The sequence below is a fragment of the Diadema antillarum genome, unplaced genomic scaffold, assembly GCF_040938485.1.
Source record: "Diadema antillarum isolate AM-2024a unplaced genomic scaffold, OU_Dant_1.0 seq00000136_RagTag, whole genome shotgun sequence".
Lineage (NCBI taxonomy): Eukaryota > Metazoa > Echinodermata > Echinoidea > Diadematoida > Diadematidae > Diadema > Diadema antillarum.
Genome location: NW_027271213.1, coordinates 395,621 through 411,206, shown reverse-complemented (window position 1 = coordinate 411,206; position 15,586 = coordinate 395,621). Strand labels below are relative to the sequence as shown.

General features: G+C 36.5%; 1 protein-coding gene across 4 annotated transcripts in view; it reads left to right on the top strand.

The window, feature by feature from the left end:
* LOC139727546 (cysteine protease ATG4B-like) overlaps positions 1-638 on the top strand; it is a 31,597-nt gene extending 30,959 nt beyond the window's left edge. For all 4 annotated transcript variants that reach the window (XM_071638523.1, XM_071638524.1, XM_071638522.1 and 1 more), the window contains exon 10: positions 52-638. In XM_071638523.1, coding sequence (XP_071494624.1) covers positions 52-113 — 62 coding nt within the window. In that variant the 3' untranslated portion in view covers positions 114-638. The remainder of the gene's footprint in view (positions 1-51) is intronic.
* The last annotated feature ends 14,948 nt before the right edge of the window (positions 639-15,586 follow it).

Sequence of the window (15,586 nt, the reverse complement as noted above, 5' to 3'; positions counted from 1 at the left end):
TGATTATGCGTTTATTTTATGAGTGGATTGTTTGTACGAATCTCTCTCCAGAGTTCCACAGTTGTGACTACCCAGAGGACGAGAACTCGGAGGAAGACTTTGAGTTTCTATGATGATGACCCAAACATTTGACTGGGGCAGCTAGTCAGCATTATTTGGACTGATGTGATCTCCTCGTCTCTTCGGTCGTGTCCGTGACGCATGCTGTGTGGAGAAGTGGAAGCTCCTCGATTTGGAATTCACTGTGAGATGACAGACTTTTATCTTCTGTCGGACAAGCATCGATTGGTCGATAGATGAAATGGTGCTGCGACGATTTGTGTATGTGCATTAGATTGAGGATGCTAACGATGGAATCATTTTATCGTCATCTTTATGCAGAGAGATGTGACCGCTGGAAGTATGTTTTCGCGAAATCAAGGAAGACTGGCAAAGAGAATCAAAGGATAGCAAGTGATTACAACAAGGAGATTTTGCGTCATTTTGAAAGATAGGGAAAGTACACTTCTGAATGTGCCAGTGTTTACTTCCATGCCTCTTGTCAGAGACTCCCAACATGGCCAGGTGCATGGAATCTGTGGAAAACTGATTCCCTTCTATGCCACTTCTGTGAGAAAGCCAACACATGGTCTGAGGGTTTTGTCATATCAACAATTTTTGCATTATTGCTGGCTTCACACCACAGTCATTTTCTGCGTGGAATGCTCAATCAAGCTGAAGAAGTCGGAATGTACATGTATTTCCCCTTCTTGTTTGGAAATGACTGCCTTTAAATGTGCAAATATATATTAATGAAGGTGGTGCAGTGTGAATGCAACTCAGAATATGAATGAATTTTATGGGAAGAGCTGATATTTCATCCACTGTAAAATGAACAGAGCAAGTGCTGTGTTTCTATTATCATTTCTTCAACATTCTATTTGATGAAATGTGGGCAGCTTCTGGTTACTATATACACACATGCAAACTTGCTTTGTCAGTGTGTGTGTGTATGTGTGCTTGTGTGGATGTGGAATTGGATGTGTGTGTATACATGTAGGTATACATTGTATATGTGTGTTTTAAATAACACCTCAATAGATCTTTGTCATTTGATTGGCTATTTGATATTACTTACTTGTCCCATCTTACTACTACGTCATCATTCATGCAATTGTATCTCTATTTACCATGCAATCTTAGGTCCATGCGATTTGCTCCATTTGCTCCGGCGCACTATGTACGTAGAACACTTGCGTTTGCAGTGTGCATGCGATCAAGCATATTAACAGACAGCGCTTTAGCATATAGTGCTCAGCACTCTCTCCACTCTCTCGATCTTAGATCTTGCACATTCTCTCTTGTATAGAAACTCATAAACCATCAAATGACAAGGATCTATTTTTAGTTGTTATATAAAACAAATGATAAATGTTTTAAAATTTTCATTCGTGCAATGGACAGAATATTTCATTTGATGAAAAGCTGAAATTATTGAATGGATCATTTCATCTTTCACCTAATGAAATGTGCTATCCATTGCACTCATAATTATTAATTCATATATTAATATAGAGGTGAAGATAGAGTGTAAGATCTCTCATCTACAGATATTCTCTGAAATCCATCAAGGAGAATAAAAAGACAGCCACAGACTGCTACCTCACTCCTTCTTTGAGTCAATAAACTTGTCGTGCTGATACCAATGATTTTTCACATTGCATTTTCTCACAGGGATAATTTTAGATGTGGCAAACACGTTTTATGTGCATGTGCTTTTTGTCCAACCAAATTGATAGTGCTCCACGCTTTATTTCTGGTTCTTAATGACTTCTTTTGGCAGTGCTTAAAATGTGTGCAGACTCTGTGGTTTTCCTTCTGCATGAAGTAGAATTTCGAGATGAACAAGCCAGTATTTCTTATAAGTACCCCCCCCCCCCCCCCCATTGGAAAAAGAAATAAGTTCATCAAAAATAACTGATTCTAGCAGATACCACGTACGGCTCCTAAGTATGTGAATTCAGTTGAACCCAATGCCCCATAGGAATACTTTTCCTTGGTATATTTGTGGCTGTGGCAGTCAACTTTTTATTTTACAGCTTCATCAATGGACTTTATGATGTAGTTGTGAAATCTGATCAGTAGTGATCAAACAGTATTTGAATGAATCTGTTATGGCTAATTTTTGCATAGATCTGTGACAAAATTTGAGACCCCATTACACATATTTATATATACATCTTTATATACTTCTCTCTTTTTTATGTGCCATTTCAAAAAATTAATGCTTGATCTATCACATAATCTTCTCATGATATCAAGTATGTGGACTACATGTAATACTGTAAGAGCACTGTTTGGAAATGAGCATACTAGACTCATCTCAGTAGCATACTGGGAGCTTGAATCACTGGCTTCACCAAAGCTGTTAGCTATTAAAAAATAAAGAATGATGGTATGATGGCAGGAAAGGGTTTTATTGACTGTATCTCTTCAATATTACCACAGCCCAATATATAAATACAACAAGTGTTAATTTTTGTTTTGGGGAATACCCCCAGAAAGATATCATCGCCTCATGGGTTTGGAATGCTATTACAAGAAGTTGATCTGTTCATCTGCAGTGTCTTTGGTCTTAAACCGCTCTCCTGCAGCATTTTAAACGCTTTGGTATAGGGTACCTATTTTATCCAATGTTTATTCATTGTTTTTAAATACCATGGAGTGAGTTTGCACGCTGTCACGCCCTCATGCATGACTTTACACGTGTATGTACACATGTATGTGCGAGGTGTCAAACTGTGTTCCCCTAAAATTTGTATTTGTCAACAGAAATTTGAGTATTGTGTATCCCATCGATTGGTCAGTTACAAAGAGTTTGTGTGTCGTAAAAATCACTTTACAATGTAGATGTACGCTTGTATGTTGAGATGAACTGTTGCTCCGTACATTTATGACATACCAGGTAATATTGTCTTCATGAAACTCTCTTAATTTTTGTTGTTTATTAATGAAACAGTGCTGCTTTTTACTTTCCAAACATCCAAGCTTTCAAGAATTGTAAAGTGTTTTCGGTTTAACTAGAGTATAATAAAGTCTCTATACTGTATATGGCAACTGTTTCATACTGGATTTATTTTTGTGAATATCTTGATTAGACTGATACATGTATTTGCCAAAATAATGACATGCCTGCGTATTGCCTCTTGCACTTTACACAAATTTAGTGTGTATAGTTTCCAAGATAGGAAATGACTAACTTTACTCCTTGAGGGGCTGTAATAATTATTGTTCATTCCATTAAAATATGATTCTCTGCTGTGGATTCAATCACCCATGAAATTGTCTTGCAAGTCACATATTTGCAAAGTATGCCTGTGAAGCATGTAGTATAAGCAGTCTAGGCCCCTTTACTATACCATTTACTGAAAGGAAGGTTTGAAAATGGTACGGAGTTTCCTTTATAAAAGGGATACTCAACAAATCTACAATGTACCTTTAGGTAAGGCTCTTCAGATTTCAACTATTTTTTCTTTCTTTTTCTTTTTTTATTAGCCAAAATTGCATCAATAGGGGTCAAATTTAAGATGTTTGACTGCTATAAAAATATTTATTAAATAAGAAACAACTGACTCTGAATATGTACACAGCCAGATGAAGGGAATTAGGGCAAAACAGATTCAAGAATACATAGGGGAATATGAATATAAATATGAATATGGTTGGTTTTTTTTTAACTTTAGGGATATAGCAAATCTGTGTGCAGCCATGGCTTGATAAAGAAATATACATCACTACTCACTCCACAAGCAGAAGAACAAACCAAAAAATCACCTCTAATCCGTTGGTCTTGTGAAACTATCATAGAACCTCGTGTATGTACACTGTATTTCTTTTATTACGATGACTGCAGTGTGTGGATGTTTTACCGGTGTGGAAATATGATGATAGTGTACACAATGTGTAGCTTCTCTGCAGTAGTAGCCTTGTACGAGAGGGTGCTTCATGTCATCAATCATTTCTGCAGCACATGGTCATCAGTGCTATTGTGATGTTGTACATATGGTACTGTTTATTGTAGCTTCTTTCCATGATGTACCGAAATGTACTGTATACGCCATATATTTCGCGAGTCTAAATCGGGAATTCCCGACGATTTCGCGAGTAGTTAAATTCGCGATCGTGGAGTCCTGTACTGCACGGAGAAATGTACATGCGTACGTAAACATTCACATCGGGATGAGAGTCAATATTTTCGCATGTCTTTAATTTCGCGAATAGCACCCGACTCGCGAAATTAGCGAAAATAAAAACCTCGCGAAATATTCAGCATATACAGTATGCTTTCTTCCTTTCTCTGTGTCTTTACATACAGTGCAAAATTCGAAGAAGTTTTGAAATCCGAGTTTGATCCATTATTGCTCACTTATCACAGTAATAATCGACGCATGCATGGCAACCACAAAACAATTGATGAATTCTCTGTAAAAGGGTACTGTACTTGTCTTGATGACGGCATATTGCATGGAGGTGCAGTGATTTATAACAAGGGGTAGGGTCAAAATTGAAAAGTTGCACAATGACCCAAAGTTGGTAAGTCGCTCAATTTTTTTCATTCCTGATGAATGAGTTTCCCAGTGTGCCTGGTTGTTGTCCATTTTAAAACATCAACATGAACATGGATTTAACACAAATGTTTGCACAAGCAAACAAACAACAACAACAACAAAAAACCACACATGTATGGGCATTTAAACACGGAACTCAAACCATTTAGTCTCACCGAACCTTTACAACAGTAACACAACAATATCTTCTTCTTTTTTCACAAAGAATTTTTTTTTTTTTCACTTAAACATTCAGGTACAAAGTAAATGTCACAATATCTTACACCTAGTCTTTCAGCCGCATCTTTTTGAAAAATCCCAGTGTCCATTTGTCCTACGGCATAGGCCTTTTGAATATTGCTTACATGTGGCATGATGAACAACCAAATACAAAATGAGCAATCAACCTTGCCTGGCACTACACAATTATAAGTTTGAATTATAAATTCAGAATTCTATGAAAATTGGCATTCATGCCTGACCAGCTGAGAACAAACGATGTTACTCCACACAGATGAACATGTTCTTTATTGACACTTCTTGACCACTGGTCTTCATTTTGCAACTTTTGAATTTAGACCATATCTCATTATTTTGAAATAAACATGTACTGCCCTTTTATCTATGACATATATAATCCTATTACAAATAAGTAGGGTATAAAATATTACTAGCAGGTAAATAATCTTTCTGATCAGTGGTACCAAGCATGCACTGATTTCTCCAAAGAGAAGAGAGAAATAATCAAACTCAGATTTCCAAACTTTTTCTGAGGAGTTTATAAACATGTACATGTTGCTTTGGCATCCTCAAAAAGATCTGCAGACATGTGGTAGATCTTGTGAAATTATGCAAAGATATCAGTGAAGAACTGTGAAAAGGGGTTCTCAGATACAGTGATCAGCAATTCCAGCACTGGTGCAAGGTGTATCATGACTGGCATTTCTGCTTGACCGACAGATATGAATATCCAATATGAGAAGTTGTTATCCATGGAAAATGAAAAGTATTTATGATAATGTGAAGGTATCCATTAAAAATCCTGCTATCAATTTTACAAAGGTTGTGGATCACTTTTGAGTGTAGAGTTGTTGACTGGATTTTTATGCTGAAATGTACTCGATAGGTTTCCAGTTAATCTCATCATGGTGAAGTCACCATTATATTGGGCCTGCTTAGCCACCATATTATATCTTGAAACAAAAAGCATGTTTTTTCAAAACAAATATTTTCACCCAATTTCACCTCTCGTACTGCGTTGCATTTTTAAATAAAGGATAAATGTGGATGCGCTGGATGTGCTGATTTGATTTTGAGTAAAACCTGCAAAGTTAAAAGTCGAAGGTCAGTTAGCATTGGCAGCAATAGTATTTCATCTGTAATCTGTGCTAGGAACATTCAGTGATAATATAATTTGGTAGGGAAGGGGGAGATGTAATTGAGATTTTCTACCTTAAATGATAGCCATCAAAGTTCAAGGTCAAAGATCATTGTCCTTTGGCCAAAAATGTCTTTTTTTAGCAATCACTGGTGCTAGGAAAGCTTTAATAGGAGTGTCCACGTAGTCCACTGGCAACTACTGTATATACACCATATATTTCACGAGGTTTGTATTTCATGAATTTTGGGAGTCGGGCGTTATTTGCGAATTTAAAGACACACGAAAATATTAAATCTCATACCGACATAAATGTGACATGCATGCGTAGGCCCTGCATTTCTTTGTTCATTTTGCACTCCACTATCGCAAATTTAGCCACTCGCGAATTGTCAGGAAGTCCTGACTCTCAAGAAATTAGACCCGCTATTAAAATATATGGCATATACAGGATGTGGTAAGGAAGAAACGGCGACAATCATTTCATTTCTCCCACACTTTGTTTGTTTGTTTGTTTGATTGTTTCATCTTGAATAAAAATGGGCCATACAATTGTAATATTGTCGGTACTGTGACTTTAGCAAATGTTGAGAGAGAGAGAGGGAAAGAGAGCAGGGCGAGAGAGGTTCTGAAGCTCAAGGCTGTACCTCTCTTGTACATTGTAGAAGCACATCCATTTCACCAAAAGTTTAGCTGGACATGGAAGTTAATGGCATACAGGATAACAAGGAGTGCAATATCCATTAAAGGAGGGGGAGGGGCATTCACCCCACATAACTGGAGTTTTTGAAAAATCCATTGCCTGCAAATTGTAAATCTGTTTATAAGAGTTGAAAAAAAAACAAATACAAAGCCAAGCAGCCCATCATTACTTATACAATTTTTCTCCAGCACTGCAGAACAGTAGCTTGATACTGTGTGAAAGACATTGCCTGCCTGGCAGAAGGGCCCTAAGGCTTTACATGATGTAAACTTGCTAGGGCCTTTCTGCCAGGCAAGCGATGAAGATATGATTGCGACTGTTGCAGTGGAGATGCTTTTGAAGCAAACTGGGAAATAAATGTTTTAGCCGTTCTCATTATTGATGCTAATCTTATACCATCCGGGATGCATGAGAAATGGATGGCATACAAGTGTATGTTGTCTTATGTGTCATTGTAAATCGTATGTTGAGTGTCAGTGTTGTGCATTAATAGTAGATACAGAGAAAGCCTGTTATAATGAGCTCTCTTGCAACAAGACAATTTTTGACAAGGTGAATTTGGTGATCCCAATTTTTTCAATGCTGTATTTAGCGGGTCGCTTTTTAAGGCAATATCATTATAACGCTGTTTCCCTGTACAGTACTGTATGTCCCCCCCCCCCCCCCCCAAAAAAAAAAAAAAAAAAAAATTACATTCGGATTTCTGCATTGATTGCACCAAATATGATTAAATCGTCTAAATTCTACTTCAGGGTCTTAAAATATGACATCTTAGCTCTACATGTATTTTGCAGAAAACCCCATTCAATTTGGTTAAGCATTCATAGAGAAATGTGGATTGTTGTAAAGCATGTCATGAGTCTGATTCTTCCAAGGTGGCACTTGGATGCTCTTGGAACTGCATATTAATGTGTAAACACAATAGACAGAACTTGGAGGGAAGGGATTCCTGACATGCTCTACAATGCCGAAAATCCTCATTTCTCTTTGACCACCAAAGCAACTGAATGGGGTTTTCTGTAAGATGTGGGCAGTGAGTTATCGTTTCATACCCTGAAATTGTGTTTGGATTGAATGACTATTTTTAAAGTTATCGTTGCGGAGAGTACGGCTGTAATTTTTTTGGGGACATACACCGGTGTACAGTATATTTAAATACTGTCAGTGGTACTTTTGGTAAGAAATCAGCTGTATGTCATTGTGAATATAGTAAACTCATCCAATCACATGTAAACAAACCATCTTGAATAAGGCCAGACATCTGCAGAGGTGCTCTTCTAATTCTAGTGACAAAAGCTATTTCCACGGACCATTCGGTTTATAGGTGCCAAGAAGTGGCAAGGAGTTCGAGAACGCTTGGACACTTCTTTTTCCTTTGCCTCAATGTAACTTTGCATACGATGTGTATGTACAATGTACTTTAATTTACCAGATGTACAGAGACTCCAACTCTCCCGTTTTCGACGGGAGATCTCCCGCCGAAAGCCCATTTTTGCGCAATCTCCCGTTCTCCCGTTTGAGATTTGATTTCTCCCGCCCTGGCTCTGTGTCTCCCGGTGGAAAGGATTTCTTACTTATTTCTATCGTATGTTGAATGAAAATATAAGCCTTAGATAGCACCAGAGAACATCTAGAATCCTAGGAACTTCGCGCTTCGCACACATCAACTTGGAGTCTCCCGTTTGCTAGGGGTTTCAGGCGGGAGAATCTCCAGATCAGAAGGTACTTGGGGTTGGAGTCTCTGGATGTACATTAATGAATAATTCAGAGATGATTTGAATGAATGAAAATTATGTAAAAATTTTCTATTTTGTGTATGAGTGCATTGTTAAAGTACATTATTTCAATGAAATAAACATTTATGACACGAGAGAATTACCGGAATGCAGATTCTGTGTGTGAGAGCATCCATGCAGAATTGTGTGTGTGTTCTGGAGGTTTACATGTACAATTGTATGTCAGTAGAGTGTACAAGGTTTGTATGTTAGACTATTAAATCAAAAGCTATTTTTGCTTGACATTACAAATGCTGCCAAAGATTGTCACAGTGCACCTTCATATTTTTATTTTCTTTGTATCATGCACAGTAATATCAGTAATGGGCCTGTGGTCAAACTTAAAGGACAAGTTCACCTTCATAGACATGTGGGTTGAGTGAATGCAGCAATATTAACACATCAGTGAGAGTTTGAGGAAAATCGGACAATCCGTTTAAAAGTTATGAATTTTAGAAGTTTCTGCTCAGTCACGGCTGGATGAAAAGACTAAGTAAGCTTGTGAGGTCACATGAGTACAACGATATAAAGAAAGAATAAAGAAAATTCAACATATTTCCATTTTTCTTGCATAACAAAAGAACACTCGACTTCTCTCTTTCAGAAGGCAGGGGGAATAATATTACCCTTAATATATGTCAGTATCAAGTCGAAGAAATGTGCACTTTATTCAAAAAGTAAAGTTTTGTGAAATTCTCTTTTTATTTTCCTTATATAGTTGTACGCATGTGACATCATACACTGTAGTAGTCTTCTCATCCAGCAGTGACTGCGCAGATACTCAAAATATTCATAACTTTTGAACGGATTGTCCGATTTTCGTCAAACTTTCACTGATGTGTTCTACTAATATTGCTGCATTCTCTCAATCCTAATGTATATGAAGGTGGACTTGTCCTTTAAGTTTATGGAACAGACATTTTTTTTTTCTCTTCATAAGCACTAGAATTACATGTACATTTGTAAGCACTGAAAACTGTTGAAGGGCAAACGAGTGTACAAATGCACAAATCTTTGATAATGTGATGTAATTCTCTTCACTATTTTTAAAGCTTTTTTTTAACAGAAGCTGGCATGAAATGTACATGAAGTCTTGTCAGTATTATTTCAATCAATGATGTTTTCAGAGAGACACAAAAAAGTAATGCATGAGCAACAGAACATCTTGAGAAAATCTAGAAACAGATTTATTCCATAATTTCTGTAATAAGGGCACATCATTGCATAATTGTGAATTTCTAAAATAGATTCTTTAAAGATTAACGAAGCTACAAAATTTTAGAGAAATCTTTACCATTCAAATACAACAATTTTCATATACAAAACTGAGTTTTTCCATTAATTTTGCACAGGATGTGTTTTTATAGCTCTAAGTTACAACTAAAGAATGCACAGTTACAGCATATATTAATTGCTGAGCCATCAGCGTTGGGTTTGATTTGAAACACACACACATTAAACTAGCCCATTGTGTTTGCTTAAAAATACAATCTACCATAGAGAAACACATCATCTGATATGAATTAATGGCAATGTTCATACATCCAATAGTGTTCATTATGATTCTACATCAAGGATCTTTAATAACAAAAGTGAAAGGTTCACTTCCACGTGTTTATGATTAAAAGGGACAAATTTCCTCTTCAATTCATGTCCGCAAAATTAAAGTGCCATTTGGTAAATTTATACTCTAAACATCATACATATTGCAGGGTTTTTATTTAAATTGCAAATTTTGCAAGTTGGGTGCTACATTTTTGTAATTGCAAATTCAATAAAATGCAGAAATATTTAAATCTGATCCCGACATGAATGCAATGTGCTCAGACATATACATACATTGCTGTGCTCCACTGTCACAAATTTAACCAATCCCTGAAATGCCAGGAAGTCCCCCCCCCCCCAAAAAAAAAAAAAAAAAAAAAATCAAACTAGCTAAACATATGGCCTGTGCAGTATTTGTGACAAGGGTGTAAAGCTCAAATTTTGTGATGTTTATTTCTGTACATCAAATCCTTTCTTCAGAATTTGTAACACTGCTTTTGTGGCTTGAGGCCAAATAGAAATGCATTAACCACATATCTACATCAGGTAAGGATACTGTAGTAAAGAAATGAAGAGGAAATTTCTGGATTATTACAGCATATTTTAAATCTTTCTTTTTTTTAAAGTGACATATCAGCAAATCACTGCCATGTTTGAAATGCACCAAACCCTTCGGATTACTGATCATCCCATTTTAGTGATATTCTCATCAAATTCTTTACTGAGGTAATTTTTAATTCATATCAGCATCAATAGAGTACTTTAGATCTTGTTGAACTGCTCAGTAACATCTGAAAGCTCATTCTAAGTATCATGAAAATCTCATGAAATGTATCATTCCACTACGAAAGATATGGAATTGTGGAGTTTGTTTGACACAGAAGGTTCAGTTAGCACATATGCTAAAGAATTAAGTCCATTTCTTGTCAAACCATAGTTTATCCTTTTTTATTTCATTTCAACCAATTAATTCATTTTTGTTTTTTAATCGATAAGCCAACACATACAATGTTTAATGAGATAACTGGTAAGGAATGATAATGTAGTTGATGATAACCAAAAAGAAAACACTACATGTATATGAAATCAAACACAACATAGGCCTATATGGACAGACCAATGTAATGTGCTTTCATGAATGTTTTTATACATGTCTTAAAACAATGTCACATTTGTGACCACCCAGCTCAAAACCAACAAACAGTAGGCCAAAATGAATGTCCACTTTTCTACAAAGTTTAAATGAGTAAGCTCTAAGCTTTAGAAATGACATACAACTTGTTAAAAATTGGGTCTTCCTCACCCATTAAAAAAGCTATTGAAAATAAGATAAGGGGGTATCTTAGAAAACAGCGAGAAATGAGAATTACAGATTATAATCACTCAGGTGAGCTGTGCAGAAATGTCAATGAAAACATGTCCTATTTCCCAGTGAACATTGTGAAAGCAGTGCTTGTAAAAGAAAAAAAAAAATATGGTTTAGAAAAACTGCTAAAATCTTGATTTTGGTTTTGTTTTGAGCTGTCAAATTTTGACAGTAAGTAGAGGAAAGATTACTCTCCTACGTAAGACAAACTTTAAACATTTGAGTCGGTCAACTCCAATGACGAGTTTTGGTCCCTGTTGCAGCAAATCCTAGTCTGTGGCTTTCTGTGGGTTTTGAGCAGGGCGGTGACATTTAATGACAACACGAAATTCGTAAATTTGCTGATAGAAAGACGATGCGAGCATGGTTTCCTGTCCTACGTGTTAATGGCCCTCCACTGAAGGAATGCTTTATAATATATGAAGTTTTCACCAGGAACTTGGTGTTCAGAGTCCAGTGAATATGAAGAGTTTGTTTGCAAAAACCGATAAGTCCATTTTTGTCAAATGGAGATATTTGTGATTAAAGGTCAAGAAAAATAAAGAGAATAATAAGAAAATTTTTGCTTCTTTTGACCATAACTTCAAAAATATACCTTTATATGTAGTGACCAATATATCATTTGAAAGGTATTATTTTGTACTTTATGACAGAGATCGTACTTCAAAATCTTCAAAAATGGACTTATCGGTTTTTGCAAACAAACTCTTCATATGTTTCACAAGATGAACCCTTAGATCCATCACATGCTTTGATCATTGCAACGGGCATAACTTACCAAACTGAACACATTTGAATGGATGTTAATGCACCACATACAACTACCTAACACTGAAATACTCTCCACTGGCTGCTAAAGTGTCAGGTTAAAAACAAAAAACAACAACAAAAAACAGTGTACAGTAACAAAATTTGTCAAAACAGAGTGAATTGAAACACTGATTGCCACATAATCTATGAAACTTTAAGTTGCACAAATACATGGATTTCATTCATATATTTTTCTATTTCCAAAAGAAACATAACTTTTTTTGCAATCAATCTCAATCAATTTGCTGTTGGTAGAGGACATGACATTTTGGAGATGTCATTGGCTTCAGGAGATGGCATTTGGTGGGGAGGATGGCATTCGGGATATGGGATAGCAGAATTGACTGGTATTAATGGGAATAGTATCAAATAATGTATAAGGGTAACATTGAAGGAGAAAGCATTCAGGTAGGGAAAGACAATAATTGGGTGGAGGGAATAATAGCCATTGGTACAGGGAATAGGGCATGGGAAAGGGATACCATTTGGTATAGGGACAAGCACAAGGTACACCTAAAGGAACGGCATTTGGTTATTAAAGGGAGTAGCTTATGGTAAAGGAATGGCAATTGGTATAGGGAAAAGGGATGGCATTTGGTATAGGGACTAGTTTAAGGTACATCTAAAGGAATGACATTTGGTTAAGGGAGTAGCTTATGGTAAATGGATGGCAACTGGTAGAGGGAAAAGTGATGGCATTTGGTATGGGGAATAGGATATGGTATAAGGGATAGCAGTAGTTATAGGTAACAGTTTAATTATGGTAAAGGGATAGCATTTGGTATAGATAGGAAGTAGTGTATTATAAAGGGATGACATTTAAAAGGAAATAAGGTACGGTAAAGGGACAGCATTTGGTAAAGGAAATAAGGTATGATATAGGGATGGCATTTGGTATAGGAAATAAGGTACGATATAGGGATGGCATTTGGTATAGGAAATAAGGTACGGTAAAGGGATGGCATTTGGTGTAGGGATACGGTATAAGGTATAGCAGTAGTTATAGTTAACAGGTTATGGCAAAGGGATAGTTTGGTATAGGAAGTAGTATATGGTAAAAGGGATGACATTTGGTATAGGAAAAGGGGGTGGCATTTGGTGTAACGAATAGGGAATGGTATAGGAATTGCATTTGGTATAGGGAATGACATATGGGAAAGGATGGCATTCGTATTGGAAAAGGGGTTGGGATTTAAGAAGGGACAGCGGGAAATAAGGGAATAAACTTTGGCATATGAGATGGCAAGCACTAGGTGTAGGGACAATAGATCCAATTTTCTTTAATTCCTCATGAATTGATGGAGACTAGAGACGTGGACAACCAGATGATCCAATGCTATGCATTTCCTCTCCCAAAATGCTCTGTTTGAATAAACTTCATTCATGTCTGCATGGCTGAAGATGATGAGTACTAGATGTACAACTGTATAGCAGAAACAAAGGGCATATGTCAGCGGTAACCAAGCCTAAGGACTGAAAATGCAACACGCAAAGCCGAACCTTGGTTGTTGAGCTCAACTAGTGCAAGGTTGACTTGACTGTGCATTACATCACGTAAAACACGTACATTGAAACTATATTTGCAATGATCCAATATAGCAAACCTATGGGTCCTGTGCTTTGCACATTTGCTTTTATTTTTGTCGTTAGTTCTTGTTGTTGTTGTTGTTGTTGTCGTTGTTGCTGGTGTTGTTGTTGGTGTTGTTGTTTACTAAATGGTCCCAGCATCGTCTAAGTTTATATTTGCTGCCCTGTCCCGGTAAAGTAGATAAAATCTTGAAACCATTTTGATGAATAGCATATATAGGAACTTGTACACACAGAGAGCTGCACCCTTGTGTCATACAAGACAGATCATCATAGAAAGACATATAATTCCATTCCTGATCAGCATTTGATTCACACACAATTTGATTTGGTCTAAACAGTTGCAACGTCAAGACACTTCTAATAATTCTGTCTGGCTACAAAGATTTTTCAGATGAAGTCTAATCATAAGATGAATATAGTACAATACAGTTACACTTTGTCTGGCAATGACGGATGGCAATGAATTGTCACATTTAAAGCGTGGATATCAATATCTAATATACAGGTCTTGATGCACAAATGTACTTGGCACAATACAAATTTCCACAATGTTACAAAAATATGACTGCTGTCACACAGTATATTGGTTACGGTATGCCAAGCCTTTGGAATGAAACAGATAATCTTTTTTTCTGAATGTTTTGGGTGATCGAGAATAAGACAGGCGATTTACACAAACTATTCACTCGATGAATAAAGACACTATTTGTGTTTGATACAGAATACCAGTACTTGATTTACATGTGAAAATATATTTACAAACTTTATTAGACATCACTTGAGTGACATACATTGTAGGAGGCCTCATAAATAAAGAGAGAGACTACAATTTAGGACAATGTTGTGCTTTTTTTGTGTGTGTACAAGAGGCATCGAAATTACAATGCCAATTCAAACTCGATCTGAATTGCACTGAATTTACATCAACCTTTCCGATCATCACAAAGTTTACAATTTGTGTATTCAAGATGAATTTCTGCTATCTTTTTCAAGACACAGACCCTATGAGAAATTTAACCTGCATTCATCAGGAAAATAACATTGACCCCATGGTGGTGGAGATATTAGTCAGGAGGCACAAAAATGTTCGGTGAATAATTACCAAGAACTCAAAATGTATTACACCACAATGGTATTAATGGATGAGAAAAGGTGACATGTTTCATACAGGTCTTTATACATTGTCCACTCTCTCTTTACTTTGAAGGCAGCAGCATCTGGCGTGCAGCTTACAAGCCTTACATACTTGTGGTACTGGGTACAAAAGGCCTATTTGCACTAGATATTTGTTTTCTTCTTTTTGGTTTGGTCGATGATTGAAAGACATTGCAAAACGACGTCGGTCATTCTGTGAATACAAGCTGCTCGAGTCTTGAAACAGAGAATATACAGAAGAGCTCTATGAAGGTGAAAGATCACAGATCACACAGGGTGAAAAATACATGTATGATAATTGAAAGGCAAACGGTAACTTTAACGACTAACATATCTGGATTTCAATATGCTTGATGAGTTTCATAATGGGCCCAAAACAAAACAAAACAAAACAAAACAAAACAAAGACACAATCCAGGTGTGTGTAGAAACCAGAGAAGCTAACACACTGCATCTCTTTACCACTGCTACAGTAAATCAAAACATACAGTGTCAGATGTGAAGTTATGTATACAAGAAAATCATGTATACAAGGGGGAAAATTACACAAAATCGAAGACCGTCATACAGTCTTTTCAAAGATGATCAATAACACAAACCAGTGGCGAATCCAGGAATTCTGTAAAGGGGGGGGGGGTGCAACTAATATTTCTGGTGCCACTTTCGAGTTTCATTTCA